The 18,222-nt window shown below is 40.4% G+C and overlaps 1 protein-coding gene across 2 annotated transcripts in view; it reads right to left on the bottom strand.

Annotated features, from left to right (window-relative positions):
* The window catches only part of TUBGCP3 (tubulin gamma complex component 3), a 59,269-nt gene that overhangs the window by 37,920 nt on the left and 3,127 nt on the right, over positions 1–18,222 (bottom strand). For both annotated transcript variants that reach the window (XM_075265235.1, XM_075265237.1), the window contains exons 2-7: positions 14,438–14,545; positions 13,940–14,007; positions 9,785–9,862; positions 9,251–9,468; positions 6,957–7,132; positions 4,898–5,016 (exon numbers count right to left, since the gene is read on the bottom strand). In XM_075265235.1, the coding sequence (XP_075121336.1) occupies positions 4,898–5,016; positions 6,957–7,132; positions 9,251–9,468; positions 9,785–9,862; positions 13,940–14,007; positions 14,438–14,545 (767 nt within the window). The remainder of the gene's footprint in view (positions 1–4,897; positions 5,017–6,956; positions 7,133–9,250; positions 9,469–9,784; positions 9,863–13,939; positions 14,008–14,437; positions 14,546–18,222) is intronic.

The following is an 18,222-nucleotide window of genomic DNA, read 5'->3' as shown; positions in this document are numbered from 1 at the left end:
CAAGTAAATGGGCAGATAGGCATTGCTGGTGACATCACTGACTAGTAAGGTCAACAAGTTTTTGCATAAAGATGTCATCACCAGTGAGGAACAGCAGGTTACAGATTTTCCTAACCTTAGGATATGCCTACATGACATAAAAAAATATTCTTGCATTTTAAGGGTACCTGAGTTTTCATAAACGGTTGAAATATCTGCAAAGTCTTGCTAGCCAGTCAGTTCTCTAGCTATATAAGCCTTCATACAAAGTATCCTTTTCAGCTGCTAATAGCCCCATTATAGCTGCAGTATATTTTACATTTCTCTCGGAGATGGATTATTTACAATACATTGCAATCCGACCATCCATTATACTGTTGGTTTCTTTATATGTAGTTCTGCCATAAGGAACTGTAAAATAGCAAATAAATAGCCCAAAAGTGACCATTATATAGGAGATCCAGAGACAGACTTCAAATTATGATTGAGTTAAAAAAGTTACAATGCAGATAAAAAGATCTGAGCACAATAAGGAAAGGCGCTTCCAGTCTATGACTAACTTGCCATCAGAAATAACACAAAAAGCTAGGTCACAACTATACCAGCTGGTCTAGAGAAGACTCCTCAGGGCAGGGTACTGGCAGGGAACACTGAGTGGAAACATGCAGAAAGTGTAAAGATAGACCGGCCCTTCCCTCTCTACTCACTTGCCCACATTTACTACTGTGGTTACAACTAGACACTTGCGCAAACATGGGACACCATTGTCACAATTTGGCACATCTAGATTGGACTAAAATATTTTGCTAGACATGTGGGAGTGGATTCTCAAAAAGGGGTTGTGGCTTATATTATCATGTGGCAAAATACTGGCTTAAAGTAATCAAATTAAAAAGTGGTAAAAATTTAGATAAGGTAGCCTAAAGATAGGCCTGAGTTATCATAAAGGACAAAGTTTACACTGCTCAATTATTAAGAAATCTGGGGCACTGTATTACCATCTTGAACCTGCTGAAATCTAGGGCTAAGGCCCCACGGGACGCTTCGCAGCAAAAAAGTGCTGCGGGAAAAACCACGGCAGCAACATATCGCAGTTCTTCCTATAGCGCTTTAGACAGAAAGTTCACTGAATTTTCCTCCATGGACTGTTACAATCATACCTATGGGGAAACTGCCGGCGTTTCCGTAGGTATAATAGACATGCTACGATTTCCAAAGCCATGCTAGTTTTGGAAATCGCGACGAGTCCGCACCACAGTATTCGCTAGAATCTCATACACTTTGCACTTACTGTAAAACGCTGGGATTGTTTGGCCAAAGGCAAATCGGGCATTTTCTGTTCCGTGGGGCCCCAGCCTAAAGATGAAACTTTACTAGTAGAGATGAGCGAACACCGTTCGATCGAATACATATTCGATCGAATATCAGGCCGTTCGAGGTATTCAATTCCAATCAGCTGAACCCTGCTGCACACTCCGCTCTGCTGCATCGGACACTGCTACATCTGGCCGTGCGCTCAGTTTGGCTACACCTGAGTAGCCGAGCTCAGCCAACGGCCAGCTCTGCTTCATCTCCAATGTAGCAGTGCTGGGCGTGCGCTCTGCTCGGCTGCATCTCCGGAGTAGCCCAGCTGAGCGCATGGCCCGATGTAGCAGTGTCCGATGTAGCAGTCCGATGCAGCATAGCTGAGTGTGCAGCAGGGTTCAGTGCACACTCAGCTCTGCTAAATATCTGGTGTAGCACTGCCAGCACTGCTACATCTCAGATTAGGAATGCATTGACCAGGGTTGATTGTCCGAATGCTATAGCATTTGGCAAATCAATGCTGGTTCTGCCAGTGGAGGCGGAGTCTACGAGCGGTCTACAACAGTCTCCATTCTGGTCCGATCTTAGACTCTGCCACCTCACAGACGAGCCTCCGGCAGAATCAGCGTTGATTGGCCGAATGCCGTACTCTGAATGGCATTCGCCAATAAACGCTGGTCAATGCATTCCTATGGGAAAAAGTCAGCTCCCGCATATCGCAAGCTGACAGTGATCCCGACATAATACAGTGACTTGGGCATGTTAGATGCCCACAGACATGCTTCCCCTGCTGTCCCAGTTGCATTCCAGGGTGTTGGCATCATTTCCTGGGGTGTCATAGTGGACTTGGTGACTCTCCTGAGTCGAATGGTGGGATCCCCTGAAATGAAGCATTTTTCCCCATAGACTATAATGGAGTTCGATATTTGTTCAAATAGTCGAATATAGAGCTGCTATTCGAAACGAATATTGAATATTTTACTGTTCGCTCATCTCTATTTACTAGTAACAGGGAGTGAACAGCAAATAAGAAAAAAAAAAAAGACATCTAGTGACCAGAAAGTTTAGGTCCCAGTAACACTGTGGAATATGGCGCTGATTTTGAGGCGGATTCTACCCCAATATCAGTGGCAGGTTTTGCCTCCTGTTGTTTTCAATGAGAGGCACAGATAGGTGTAGGACACTGAAAAATAAGCATCCTGCTGGATCTTGCCACAGATGCTCCTAATTCAGCTGTGAAATCCACAGCTCAAGACTCCCCGTTAATTAGGACAATTCATTTTGGCCTAATTAGTGGTGGAAAGAGTGAAAAATAGAGAGGAAGAAGTCCCCTAAAATTCCTTTTCATTTTCTGACGTCTGAATGAGCTTTTAGAGAGGATTTTCAGAAAAACAGCAACATTTTTAAATAAAGTGCATTACATTGTGTTCCATAATCGCTTGTTCTATTAATGAGACTAAGTGGTGTGAAAAGTGAACGATAATTACAAAACACATGACTACTGTCATTCATACAACACGTTAAGTAGTTCATGTGCAGCCAAATTCCTTAAGTTGAATGTGCCTGAAATGCAAAACCAGAAAGTAAATTAGTTAGAATCCTAGAACCTTGTAGAAGTGATTCTACAGTTTCCAAATATCCCTCTGCTATTCAGCTTTGGAGCCCCATTTTCTTGTAAATTAGTGTTTATTCATACACAGATAGGGAAAAATGCTTTGGGCCGTGCCTTATCTAATCTGGGCTTTGGTGTTAGTGGTCAATTCCCAGGAAAAGCACACTCATCATTTGTATATGAATAAATATTAATTTGCATTAAAATGGGGACCCATAGTTGAAAAACAGTGCTATATGACCTCTCTAAAGTACTCTGATGAAACCTACAATGAATTTACTGCTGACAGACCCCCTTTACAATATAAATGGTATGGTCTGGATTAGTCCTGTGTTACCTATCCATAGGACAACTGTATAGGAGTAAACAGTGAAAGTCATGTGACTTCCTCAGTTAATACTATTCAAGAATCTAAAGATCAACAGTAGTCTACTAAAGCACAGAAATGAGAAAAGTATTACTGAAACACCATCATGGCTCTCTGTTTATATCCAGAAACATCTCTGACATCCTCCCCCTCTTAGATGTGTGTATACATATATATGTATATGTCTAACTTATATAATATATACATACATATACACACACACGTAAACATGCATAATGTATTTACACAGGACTGGTGCATGGGCTAGACCAAAATTTTAAACTGCCACTAACTTTTCAGACAAAACACAAAAAGTGGAAGGGGTGGGGCAGCTCTTTTCATAGCCTTTGTGGCTTTGTTCTCCCTGGCTATACACTGATCGGAGAAAAGACCGCAGATTGTCACAGAGTGTAAGGAGAGTTTATGTTTGATAAACTGTTTATTTCTGAGAGACAGTAAGTCGCTTTCCTTATTGTGCTTAGATATCTATTTTACTGAGTCAGGGGTCTTTTTAGCTTCATCATGTACCTGGATTTGGAAATGAATGTCCCTGGATCTCCAATATTATGTTTACTTTGGCTTTTGAGAGATATTTGTTTCTTTGTATTTTACACATCCACTGCCTGTGCTGCAGACATAACAAAGAAGACAGCATGTATGAAGGCTTAAACAGCCAGAGGACAGATTACCCAGTAAAACTCTGCAAATATTTCAACTTTTGAAGTAAAACTCATGAACCCTTTAAATACATGTATCTAGAAAATTCTCTGGATTCCTACACTATAAAAATAAAATCACACAACACTAATTTAAAAGGTCAGAAACCCATTAATACTTTTGTACAGTTTTACAATTCCCATTTTAAATAAATTTATGGTAAATATAATATAATCTCTAACGTAAAAATATGAAGTAGTGCTTTATTTTGACCACTAGATGGCAATACTGATCTATAAAAATAAAAAAAATCCCTAATTTTATTGCCTTTGTACATATAAGAATATATTATGAAGAAGCGACTTTTGCCGATTGTCAAGGCCATCACCTAGAAGAAAGATTTAAAAAAAAAAATTTCACATTTTGATATACATACAGAGAATACTGGAAAGTGCAGGACCTGTTGACAGATTTTTTTTTTTTCTGGTCTTTCAACCACCAACAGGGTTCCAAAGATAAATTATGATTAATAAAACAGTCAGTCATTCGCTTAGGAAAACAGATAGAGGTTTAGGCAAGAAAGAGAACAGCACTGGCAGCTAACCAGGACCCTGGAATCAGTAGGGCAGTCTGACTCAGACTCTTTCACAAAAGGCTGACAGTCGTGATCAGTCAGGAGCAGTAAAGATTTAAACATGGGGGCCACACGGTGGCTCAGTGGTTAGCACTGCAGCCTTGCAGCGCTGGAGTCCTGGTGTTCAAATCCCGCCAAGGGTATAAAACCATCTGCAAGGAGTTTGTATGTTCTCCCCGTGTTTGCATGGACTTCCATCCCATATTACAAAAAAGACATACTGATAGGGAAAAATGTACATTGTGAGCTCTATGTGGGGCTCACAATCTACATTAAAAAAAAAAAAAAAAAGATTTAAACATAGCTCAACTGCCTTGTAGTTTTCAGTTGCGGGCATATTTACCTTGCTGTCCACCTTGTAGCAGTTCTCAGAATTGCACATTTTGATACACTTCCCATCAATTCCTTGAAACACATACAAAATATCTCGTACAAGAGAAGTTTCTGTTATTTCCACAGACCCTGGAAAAAAGAACCAGTTTTCCCCTTATAATGATGTCAATTTATATGGCAGACAATTATTTAAGATAATGAAAACCAAAAATAATCAGCCCAAATAACAACAATATAGGTCTCAACACCAACAAAGCATATATCAAAGAAACAACTAGAGACACTACCAATAAAAATATATGAATAATTTATTAATTCTGAATTTAAAAATATACACAAACAATACACAGACAGAGGGGAAACACACACACAATAGCGGTATAATACCGTACCCTCCCACTGGTGGAACCTTCAGTACTGGTGTCCTTTTTTGGTCCATTAAGTAATAGTATCAAGTAATATTTATATACATGTCATCTCTAGTGACAATCGGTATTACTAAAGATGAGCGAACACTATTCAAAACATTCGTTTCTAATAGCATGCGCTCATAGAAATGAATGGAAGTGGCCCCCGCATGCCAGCTACGTCCATTCATTTCTATGGGAGCGTGCTATTCGAAACGTCTGTTTCGAATAGTGTTGGCTCATCTCTAGTTAATACTATTATTTTAACTTGTAAGGGACATCGCTAGAGGCGTATTTTACTTTATAAAGCTCAGGTGTGGACAGGACAGGGATTGGGTGAAATGTAAACTTTATTCACGACTTTATGTATATGTTGTGTAAGTGTTTGGTGCAACTTTTTTTGGCGCTGCGACCTGGACAAACCTTCTGGGTCACAGTACCAATAAACTTCCTGGTTATGTTTAGAGGGTATTATATAAGAATACCCCACTAGTAATGCTCAGGGGGAAATTACATTATACCTGTATGTGACAATCAGAGTGCAAAAGTACAGTATGCTCTCTGATTGACAGGAGAAGGGTTAATAGGGACAGAAGAGTCCCTGCCACCCCCCTCCTGGGGTCACATACAGGTTATGCACAGTGAGTGATTGTCTCTCTGTCTGTGCACGCTGCAGGGCTGCTCCTCCCCCCTCCCCTTCCTGTTACAGTTCACTAATGCTTCCCGAGACAGGAGGGGAGGGGGGGACACTTTAGAACCCTATATCTCTGGACTGCATGAACATATATTGATGCTTTAAAGATTCATTTTAAAGATGTGAATCTCATCTTTAAAATATTACCAAGGACTTCATGATAGAATTGATACTTTTGGAGCGATTCACAGTTGAAACGCTGTCGGTAATTGAGATCTGCAGTTGGATCTCAATGCCAAACAGCATTTTAAACAGTGAATCGCTCCAAAAGTATCAATTCTATCATGAAGTCCTTGGTATCATTTTAAAGATGAGATACTCACCTTTAAAATGAATCTTAAAGAATAAAGATATGTTCTTGCAGTCCAGAGATATCGGCATTAGTAGGGAGGACGTATTAGCTACGTCCTCCGCTACTGAAGTGCCACCCTGGGAGGATATAGAGCTACGTTCTCAGCAAGAAAAGGGATAAAAAAAATAAATAAATTAAAAAAGGATGAATTCTCCAGGGTAAGAAGCCAGATGTAAGCTAGCTTGCTTGAAAAAAAGGGGTTTTTCTAAAAAGACAAATACTTCAGCAAGGAGCAATATAAAATTTTAAAAAAACAGCGTCTCAAACTGTGAGAAGTATCACTGGTAAGGCAAAAACCATTATATGCTGCATATGCGGGCTGCAGCATCTCTAGTTTAGCAAGAAAACTAGGGTACTTTGACAAGTTTGCTGTTGAGCCATGTGATCTACCACACAGACTACTGCCATGCTGAGCCTATGCTTACAATAAGAAGTGCAGCTCAGCAGGTAACGTTAATCCAAACGCAGTTATTCTTTGTCAGTCACAAATGTGTAATATCTCCCTTATGCCATTTATGCTTAGTTTAAGGTTTCTTCTGGGCACAGGAGACAAATCTAGGACAAATTGAGGTATTAAAACATTTTGGCATTTGCGACAACAAATTAAGAGATTTACCACTTGTGTCACCCTCTCTTTTTGTTCTTGGTCCACCACGGACAACTGTATTAGGAAGGACTTTGGAGGTAGCACTCTGCATTGTTGGCGGTTGTTGACCCGTCGCCAAAGTCCATGCAAGACGTGTGCCCAACTGTTGGCGGAGAGCATCTCCCATTGGCGTTTGATAAGGCTGTCTAAAATAAACAAAAAAAGGAACAGAAGAATAATGTAGAAGTGTCAGGAAAACAATCCAGAACAGATTATAAAAGAGGTTTATATATAAATATATGTATCTGTCAGTGTAGATGGGACAAACTGCAAAATCCAGTTTCAGAACTATTACCCTGTTTTACAAATAGTAAGCTATCATCTAACTCTGTGAACTTAAAAATTCTCAATTATGGCTTTTGGAACGTACGAAGGAATAAACGGCTAGCGGGAAAAAAAAATAAGCGCCCTGCTCATTCTTCAGGCAGAATGAAATGAATGGGAGGCAAAAAATACACCTTTTCCATTGATACAGAAAAGAATGTAGCATTTTACATGGAATTTGATTAAAGGGATCCTTACAATACTGTGTAAGCGGCCATTTTCTTGTGGCCTGTGGGCATGCGCAGTCTGCTCTGCCCGAGGCCTAGAAGTCTGAAACCTGCGCCGGAAGACAACTCGTGAAGAGGCCGTTCCTGATGAAGATGGAGGCGGCGCTGGAGAGAGTTCTCTCGCAGCATTGGGGATGCCACCAGTGGTGTTTGAGTGCTGGGACCCGTCCCCAGTGTTGCGAGAGAATTTATTTGCATACCAACAAAAAACTGAATTCCTACGGAATGGTGGTGCGGAGAAGACAACGAAAGGTAGGAGAAGAATAGCCTTCCTTAAGGCTATTTCAACGTGTTACTCAGAAAAAAAATGTGTTTGAAAGATAGGATTCCTTTAAATCTGCTCGCAGAATTTTTAATTTGGCCTTGCCCAATAAAGGAAAAATACAGTGCCACGCATCTCCAAATTCTGCTTCAAAATCTTCATCAGTTTTTTTGACAAGCAGAGAAAAAATCTGCTTCAAATCCTGGAAGCAGAAATTTTCTGCTTGAGAAAGTTAGGGCCCGTTCACATGGGGAAAGAGGGGGCAGATTATGGCGTGGAATCGACGTCATAATCCACACCCTCTCAATGGTGGTCTATGGAGACCACTCGCGATCTCGCTAGCAGAAAAAAGAAGCGAGCTGCCCTTTCTTCAGGCGGATTCTGCGTCTCCGTTGAGCCGCGGCGTCCGCCTCGCGGCAGTAACCTCCAGAGACGGCCCATTCATTTCAGCCTACTCCAGAGGGAAAAGCCGCAACTGTCAGAAGCCGCTATAGTCGTCGCAGGCGGATTTTGGCCCGAGAGTGACGAAGCTCCCTGTGTCACTCTCGGTGCCAAAATCCGCCCTTCCGCTCGCCGTGTGAATAAGGCCTAAGGGTCAAAATTCTACATGTGAACATCCCCCTTACGGCTTCGAACTGGGCATTGCTGCAAGTTATTATTAAAGGAGTTGGAGTCATGCTGTGGGAAAATAGGAACCCAAGTCAGTGTTTTAGCCTACCAACATCTGCTAGAAAACCCCTTAAAGTTGCATAACAGTGAAAGCATCAAATCAACCAACCATCTTATTGGTAAGGCTGGATTTCAACATGTGGTCTTTGATTTAAAAAAAAGATATCCATTGTCAGAAGTGTCTTACAATGGATACGGTTTCTCTCTCTCCAATGACAATACACACAGTCAAGCCAAGCATGAATGTGTATGAAAAAATTGGGAAGAAAAGCTGTCAACCAGCAGCTATGAAGGATTATGGTCAGAGTACATCTCAGCAGACAGATTCACTACGTGATTTGGTAGTGAATGGAGTATGTAAGGATCTTGTTCAAACAAACCAGTAAAAAAGCACAGTGTTTTCAGATAATTCTGCAGTATTTTTTTTTTTTTTTTTTTTTTAACTGTAGTAACTTATCCATTGCTGTTACTACTCTACAGGCTGAGGTGAAGGCACCCTGACCAGTCACACACATCTGTAGCACAATTTCCAGGACATACATTTTTAGCCTCTGGATGCAATCAACTTACCACAAGCACAGAGCTGGAGAAATGCATAAAAGACCATAAATCTTTAGTATCATTCTCCTTTCAACTTCACTTACACATTTTTCATTATCTGTGATTCTGGTAGTTGCCTTACTAAAAAAAAAAAATGTATACTTTTTTTTTTTTTTTCTTTCAAATTATAAGTTTATTTCTGTTGCGGTTTGTAGTTTTTGTTGTATTTTTCCCCAGCTTACCCTGGAACAAATGACTGTGGTGTAGGTGTTGGCCCATTTAAGGAATACAACCCTATACTGCCAATTCCACTACTGCCCAAGTTGGCAGAATTTTGAGCCGGTGGCACATTTCGATCCTGATAGTTCAACGGTAGACTCTGTGGCCTGGCATAGTAATAAGGTGTAGAGTGTGCATCCCGTGGCAAAGCTTGAGCAAACAAAGATGGATAGCCGGAAACCTAAAATAACAAGAAATGTTACAACTAGATAGATAGATAGACAGACAGAGAGAATTTACAGTATAAATAGGCAGAACCAGTTTGCTTGTCCTTGAGTCAACAAATAATGAGATGTAAGGCTGAGCTCACGAATAATGGAGATCTACTCATCTAAGGTATCACCACAAAAAGGGGTAAAAGTGTTTAAAAGTAAAACGTACCCAAGAAATACAACCACTGTGACTGAAATCTATGGCTGTGAAGAAATAAAATAAAGGAAAAAAAAACACCATACCAGGTACGTTGAGACGCCCTTAGAAATGTTACAACTGCATACCTTGCTTGACTGTTTGCGCGGATCTTCACTCAGACTAAGCAAGAGGTAGAGAATAGACCATCGGTTCTTTAAAACACCCTGTAAAAAAAAAAAAAAAAAAAAAACTGTTTGTAAGTGACCACTCTACAAAAAATATAATTTATTTCAAATTCTTAAAAAAAAAAAAAAAAAAAAAAAAAAGGAATAGAGTTACAGAAAACAGAAATTAAGTTAAACCAATATACTGTTATCATAATGACTACGTGTACGTCTGGATAAGGTTGGTGATATACAGTACATATCTACGGGGGCCACACGGTGGCTCAGTGGTTAGCACGGCAGCGCTGGAGTCCTGGTTTTGAATACTGCTAGAAACAACATCTGCAAGGAGTTTGTATGTTCTGCCCATGTTTGTGTGGATTTCCTCACATACTCCAAAGACATAATGATAGGAAAAAATGTACATTGTGAGCCATATATATGGGGCTCACAATCTACATATAAATAAATAAAAAAATAATACAGTACATATCTACTAAAGTCACACAGTGTAGAGAGACTGTCCTCCTAGTCTTCAACACAGATGATCCTTTGTCTCCTCAGGAAATAAACAGGGTCAAAATTGATAATTCCCTTTCCTTAAACATGATGGAGTCAGGAAGAGACAGCTATAGACTGACCTGAATGCCTTAGTCAACCCTACCAACTACTAGACAAACCCAGTTACCAATGGCACCACTACATGCAGCTTTCAGTGAAGTCAAGTATCCACGAGTAGTATGGTTACATCACTGCTACATGGTCGTACCAGCAGAAATTCTAGCTGATGACTAGATTAAATGACTCTGAGGCCATATGTCCATACAGAGACTATGGGTATTTAGTTTTTCACATATCCTTTTAGAGCAGAGGATAATAGTGTTGAGGTAATAGTATTCGATCGAATACCTCGCTCCCATAGGAATGCGTGTAAACGGGCGAACACCAAGGGGTTAAGTGCATCAAATATTCACTGCTCTTAACCCCTTGGTGTTCGGCCGATTACACGCATTCCTATGGGAGCAAGGCATTCGATCGAATACTATTTGCTCATCTCTAGCGGATACACAAACCTCCTCATTAATCTGGCAAAACCTCTACTGACCCATGTGCATACACTGAAAGCAATACCAGCTATTTGGAGAACAAAAAAGAAAAGAAAGGAAAGGAACGAAAGCACCTTTAAGGATATAATGAATTTTCAAATTTAGGTAATTTCAAAATTTACGGTAATACTTCCAATTTTACCATAAAATATACTAATAGATTTACTTTGAGTCAAAAATGTAATCCAAATTTTGGTCCCAATTTGGGCATACTGAGACATGTTAAGCCACACACCCATTTCCCTTTCTAGCTGGTTAGAAAGAAATGGTTAAATGCACCTGAAATGTGTCTATTTTAGACCAGAATTGAGGCACAGCCGCCACAGCAAGTTCCACAAATAACTAGCCATGTTCTTAGTTTTCAATCTCCACTGACTTCTACGGATTACCAACTAAAATGACCACATAACGTAGAAACTGAGAAAGTCCTGACTTAGAACATAGGTACTGTACATTAAGTACAATACTCCATGACAAACCCTATTATCCAATGTGATGAACTAATTGTTTCTTCAGTCACAATGTAAGAATCAATAATGTATTTAACCTTCAAGCAGAAACCCAAGCTGCTTTAAAAGCGTATATGTGATAAAAACTCAATAAATCTGTGGCACAAACAAAAAATAAATAAATAAATAAGTGATCCTAAAATAAACCTTCGCTACTAAGTGTAGGCCATAATGTTAAAAATCAAATGAAACAAAAAAAATCTATTCCTTGGAAGAAGTTTCCTATGATCAAGGAGGCTAAAAGGGTTTAATGGTTCAAAAATAACAACAAAAAACCCACTGCTTTTATAATGGCAGTGCTGCCCTTCCTATGTCTGCATAAAATATTACCCATTAGACTTACACAGCAGAAAGACACAAGCTATAAAAGAACAGCAGAATAGTGTCATCAATCTGTACATTACAGTAAGCATCAGTCCACCAGGAGCACAACATCAAGTCATTTCACCATTTAATAGAAAAAGGATATACAGTATATACTCCAGCAAACTGCATCCATGACTACAGATTAATGGGATTAGCTATCCTTCTTGCCTCATCTGTCACCATAGAAGTTTCAAGGACCTTACACATGACTGAACAAATTTGTAGTTTTATCTACACTCCTGAATTGCTACTGCGTAAAGGCCTAGTTGAAGGGGATTTCAAGTCATTGGATACTGATGACGTATCGTAAGGTTAGTTCATCAATGTCAGATCGGTGAGGGTCCGACACCTTGCACCTCCACCCATCAACAGGTCACAGCAGCCACTGATACCGGAACATACAGTTGTGCTAAAAAGTTTACATCCCCCGGCAGATTTTTTGGGCCTTTTTTCAGAGAATATGAATGATAACACAAAAACTATTTCTCCACTCATGGTTAGTGGCTGGTTAAAGCTGTTTATTGTCAAACTGACAACAATTTATTGTCAAATTGTAAATTCCTGGGCTGTCTTGAATGTCCTGCACGCTTGAGATCTCCCCAGACTGGCTCAATGATATTGAGGTCAGGAGACAGAGATGACCACTCCAGAACCTTCACTTTCTTCTGTTGTAGCCAATGACAAGTTGACTTGGCTTTGTGTTTTGGATGGTTGTCATGTTGGTACGTCCAAATACGTCCCATGCGCAGCTTCCTGGCTGATGAGTGCAAATTTGCCTCCCAGATTTGCTGATAATGTGCTGCATTCATCTTCTCTTCAACTCTGACCAAGTTTCCTGAGCCTTTTTAGCTCACACATTCCCACATCATCAGTGATCCTCCTCCGTCCTTTACAGTAGGAATGGTCTTCCTTTCATCATAGGCCTTGTTGACACCTCTCCAAATGTAACATTTATGGCTGTGGCCAAAAATTGTCTCATCACTCCAAATGACCTTGTTCCAGAAGTTTTGAGGCTTGTCTCTGTGCTATTTGGCATATTGAAGGCGAGATTCTTCGTGGTATTTGCGTAGTAATGGTTTTCTTCTGGCAACTCAACCATGCAGCCCATTTTTCTTCAAGTGCCTCCTTATTGTGCATCTAGAAACAGCCACACCAACAGTTTTCAGAGAGTCCTGTATTTACGTTGATGTTATGTGTGGGTTTTTCTTTGATCCCGAACAATTTTCCAGGCGATTGTGGATGACATTTTGGTTGGTCTACCTGACTGTGGTTTGGTTTTTACAGAGTCCCTGCCTTTCCATTTGTTATTCACAGTCTAAACACTGCTGACTTGCATTATCAATCCCTTGGATCTCTTTTTCTATCCTTTTCCTTTTTTATGCAGTTCAACTACCTTTTCCTGTAGATTCGTGGACAACTGTGTCAACTTCTGGGCATGTTATCAGGTCAAAATCACCAGGGCATGTAAACTTTTGAATAGAGTCATTTTGATATTTTTGGTTGTGATTATGATTTAAAAAGAGAAAAAAAAAAACAGAACAATAAACGACTTCAACCAACCACTAACCATGAGTGGAGAAAAAGTTTTTGTGTTATCATTCATATTCTATGAAAAAAGGCAAAAAAAATAAAAATAAAAATCTGCCGGGGTAAGTAAACTTTTTAGCACAACTGTTCATAGAGAATAGAGCCAAAATCTGTCAGCTGCATTATCAGTGGTCAAGTTGAGTCACTACAGCTCAGTTCCCATTCAAGTAGCATGGCCAACAGGATGATGGCTGTAATACACAGTCACTGACTAGACCAATGAAAACAGATCCCAACGTTTACCTGGCTCAGTACCACAATTAACCATCACCCGAGCATCAAGATCACTGGGGATGTCATCACTATGGAGACCACCATAACTTTCTCCAGGTGCCTTTGTCTACTCAATAGCACAATATGATGGCAAATAGAAATATACCAGAATACTTGAATAAAAATAAATTCTAAAATAAAAAATAGAAACAATGATGTGATTAGTCCCCAAAGTGCTCAGTATTTGGTCTTCCCCAAAATAATTTTATAATAAACCCATAAATCAAATAAAAAGTGAAAGGAGAATACAGTACTCTAGTTAATATAATGGTCATCAAATTGTGCCCAACACATACCTGAGACTGGAGCTTTCTGTGAAGCTCTGAAAACAGAGCACCATCTGCTTCTCTTCTCTGCCTCACAACTACAAGAAAAAAGCATATCAAAGATCTAAGGTAAGAAATGAATGCAAGTAATAATAACTTGCAGCAACACACACCAGCTTCTTCATGAAAATGAAAAAAAAAAAAAGGAATTCTATACCAAGCTCAGGCCACTTACATTCGGGTAATAGAGGACATTTTTCACATGTAAACGCCTCTGTATCTGCTCAAAATCTAACCTGATCAGCCATTGTTCTTTCTTAAATTATTCTAGCATAAAAACTGAGGCAAAAGTCACAAAGACAAAAATGATATCATACAGTGATGTATAGAATAATATTACCACTGCAATAGTCACAGTTCAGCTTTTGGGGTGTACTGTAGTGGTGGGGGGTGAAGCCAAGCATTCATATGTAGGGTGGTATAAGGTAAGATAGCTGTATGGCTAACTAAAGAGAACAATTCACTTACATTCTTTTTTAATCTTTTCAGCAACAAGAAATTCATCCCTTTCAACAGTTGGAGCAAAATTGCTGCCAATTACACGGACTGCATACTGGAACTGCTGTGCCACGTCCGCTGTGGAGATACAAGCAGAAACAATTTAAATATCCATTTTGAATTTATAAAACATATTTCCATGTATATTGCTCATACTGAAGTGATTTACCCAATAAACTGTTTCACCTACCTTGCTCTGTTTGTTAGATACAGCTGAATATGTCTCCTCTGCCTTTACAGCTTGTTATCTAGGTTCTGCCACCTATTTACAATGGCTGGGCTCTTCAGTTGCCATTCCCAGCCAGCTCTATTCTCACTCTGACTGATGGCTAATAAGAGTAGTCTGTCAGCTTTGTAAAGTGATAAGGGCTAAAACAGTGCATGATCAGTGCCTGGGTTATCTCTGTATGGAAATCCAGAGATAACAGTGTGTAGTTTAGTCTCAGGAGCAGGGCTGCTGTCCTGACCTGTACATCACCAACTTGTCACTGGTTACCAGAAAGTGGAAAGGAACAACTTCGGCACCCAAACCATTAGACGGTGCTTGATCTGCCCTTCTTAATAACTCCCATAGAACTGAACGTCACTTGCTGGGAGTTGTATCTTCACAGCAGCCGGAGTACCTAAGGTTACTGATCTCTTCTCTAGGCTGAGGCCACATGTTGTGGGAAAGCTGTGTCTACTGTACCAAATCCAGGAGTGGATTTAGCACGAGAGAGAAGTACATACTCTATATCTCCCTATAAATTTGGAGCCTGTCTTTGTTTTGGTTCCAAAATACAAAACAAAGCAAAAAAAGAAAGAAAAAAAGAAAACGCACACACAACACAGCAAAATCTGCAAAAAAGAAAAAACTAAAACACAACAATTCTGCAATGTCTGGTCTCAGCCAGTATTAGTGGCCATGTAAAAAAAAAAAAGGGAAAAATCCCTGAAAAGCATATGATAGAAAATACTACTCAACACTAAATTATTCTTCTTTACTAATCAGGAAGAAAATTAATAGACAAACAGGCATTGGTTGATGTAATTGTTACTATGAGGCTGTGAATTAGATGCAGCAAGCAATAGCGTTATAGGATACAATGATACATAATTTATTAGCTGAACTAACCAAGATACCAAACAGAAACAATGACACCGTTGTATTTAACCATGTTATACATAAAACACCAAAACAAGCTCAATTCAGATGTGTCACATTTAAAAAGGACCTTTCACCATCTGGGGCACATGCGGTGTAATACACTGCTAGAAAGCAGATTGGCTTTCCCGTTCTGTGCCCCCGGTGAAGAGCTATCGGTGCCAGTACCACAGCTCTTCACTGTCAGAAAGGCATTTATGACAGTCAGTCAAGAACGCCCTTCCTCATAGCAGCATCTATTGCGCTGTACTGTGAGAGGGGGCATTGCTTACCGCCCAGCGATGACGCTGAGAGTACTCATCTATGGACGAGCACTATCAGGAGGGGAGGGGACGTTCCTCCTCGCTCTCTCGCAGTACAGCGCTATAAACGCTGCTGTAAGGAACAGCGTTCCTGACTGACTGTCAGAAACACCCTTCTGACAGTGAAGAGCTACGGTACCGGCACCGATAGCTCTTCACCGGGGGCACAGAACGTGAAAGCCAATAGTGCACTGAATTCATGAAACCACATGTGCCCCAGATGGTGAAAGGTCATCTTTAAGCAAGCAGAGAACAGACATACTGGTTAATTACCTGGTGGCAATGAAGGGGAACTCCACTTTAAAGGGGCTCTATCATTGGGAAAAGTTATTTTTAGATAAGCACATCCTTGCATAGGCTTTAGAAAGTCTATTCCACACCTACCTTTTGTATGTGAATCGCCTCAGTGGTTTTTGAATTAGCCCATTTTTATTCATATGCTAATTAGCCTCTTGGTGCACCCCGGAAGTCTCATCGTGCTCCCTCTGCCTATTCTTTCCTATGCATGTGTTCAGCACAGGCTGATAATGATGACGACTAATAGAGACAGGTGCTGCTGAGAACTTCCTGTGCTGGCTGGAAGCTCATTAGCATATAAATAAAAACAGACTTATTTAAAAGCCACTGAGGGAATTTACATACAAAAGGTACCTGTGGAATAGCATTTCTAAAGCCTATGCAAGCATGTGCTTAGTTAAAAATGACTTTTCCCAATGATAGAGCCCCTTTAAAGTAAATCTATCATCTTCCTCAAGCAAATTCAACTGCTTCCACTGCATTACAGAACACATTACAGTGATAAATAACATACCTCTCTTACATATGTCAATTTGGTAGATTTAGAAAAAGGCAACTATGAAGTCTTAAGCAAAAGAGGCATTTGGTGCACTGGAGGCAGTGCCGTTCTCCATAACCTTGGAGCACTGGTCTATCTGCTCACATAGGACAGGTAAGATCATAGCTGTGGCAGGAGCAACTCACTGCACACAGTGACAGAGATAATGAAGTAAAAGGACCAATGAATCAGATACTAAATCTGGTATTCAGGAAATGCGCTCTCCTCAAAGGTTGAAAAATACAGTTTTATTGAATTTAAAACTCGCACAACGCGTTTCGGGCGTCTGACCACGCCCTTCCTCAGGTGCAACAGTTTCTGTACCGCTGGCTGAGTGACAGAGATAAGAGATGGTAGGGGTGTGAGTGGTAAGATCAGTGCCCCAGGAAGATGAAGCTCTGCCCCCATTGCACCAACTGCCTCAGTTACATAAGACATTAAAGCCTGGGGCGGTGACAGGTTCCCTTTAAATAATCCCTAGTTGTATGAAGGTTTCCTTGGCAATAAGCTGGTCACAAAGTGTTTCCCGCAGAGTCCCAGCATTCAGTCAGTATCTGTGAGAAACCAGGCAGCAAGAACTCGGTATCCCTGCAGTGCCATGAAAACTCAGTTGGAAAGAATAAATGCATTTGTAGTAGGAAATATGCTAGCCACTGAGCAACAGCTATTGGGCACCAGTGCCAACTCCCGAAACGGTTGTCATAAAAGGAATAATGTCCGCAGCACTTCTCTATTGCAGGGTAGGCAAGACAGAAGCAGGATTACCTCAAAATTTAGGGAAATAGAGAAAGACCCTACAACTAATATGAATAAAAAAATCACCTAAAAGACAGTGTTTTGAAGACTATTAAACGCTTTAATAATTGATGCTAACCCTATGCAGGTCGAGGTATTCAGTTATAAGTATACGAAAAGTATTATAGTCTATTTTTTAATTTTTTGGGGGGGAGCAGAAAATGTACTTGTCTCGTAACCCTCCAAAATTCCTAGCAAGAGCTCTCCGATTGTTTAAGGTAATCTCTCCAGTTACTTGGAAGAGTCATCTGCTTCTTATTCTTGGAAGCGTCTAAAATACAATGCATAATCAGCATTGCTTGAGAGGGACTACCAAGAAATAATAGCAGGGTTGGGGGATAGGCTGCTCTGGCTAGGTAACTAACCCATTCCCTTATTGAGCAGAATACCACAGAGGTGGTAATGGTGCTCATAAAGCTTACCTTCTTTATATCAGAGGGTCCAAAGGGCCCATTCAGATGGTGAAATTCCACACGGATTTTGACTCAAAATCAGCACAAAATTCCACCCTGAAAACAATGGGAGACAGAGAATGAAGCTGCAGACTCCGAGCTGGTTCAGCCGCAGTGTCCATGGAACATCTGAGCCCAGTCAGCGGGTGAAAGCCACAACAGCCAGCCAAAGACATGGTTCAGCATTCCATGAAGAGATCCCAGAGGGGCAAGAATGGAAGAGGGAT

The sequence above is a fragment of the Leptodactylus fuscus genome, chromosome 2 (assembly GCF_031893055.1).
Source record: "Leptodactylus fuscus isolate aLepFus1 chromosome 2, aLepFus1.hap2, whole genome shotgun sequence".
NCBI lineage: Eukaryota > Metazoa > Chordata > Amphibia > Anura > Leptodactylidae > Leptodactylus > Leptodactylus fuscus.
This window is presented reverse-complemented; position numbering and strand designations above follow the sequence as displayed.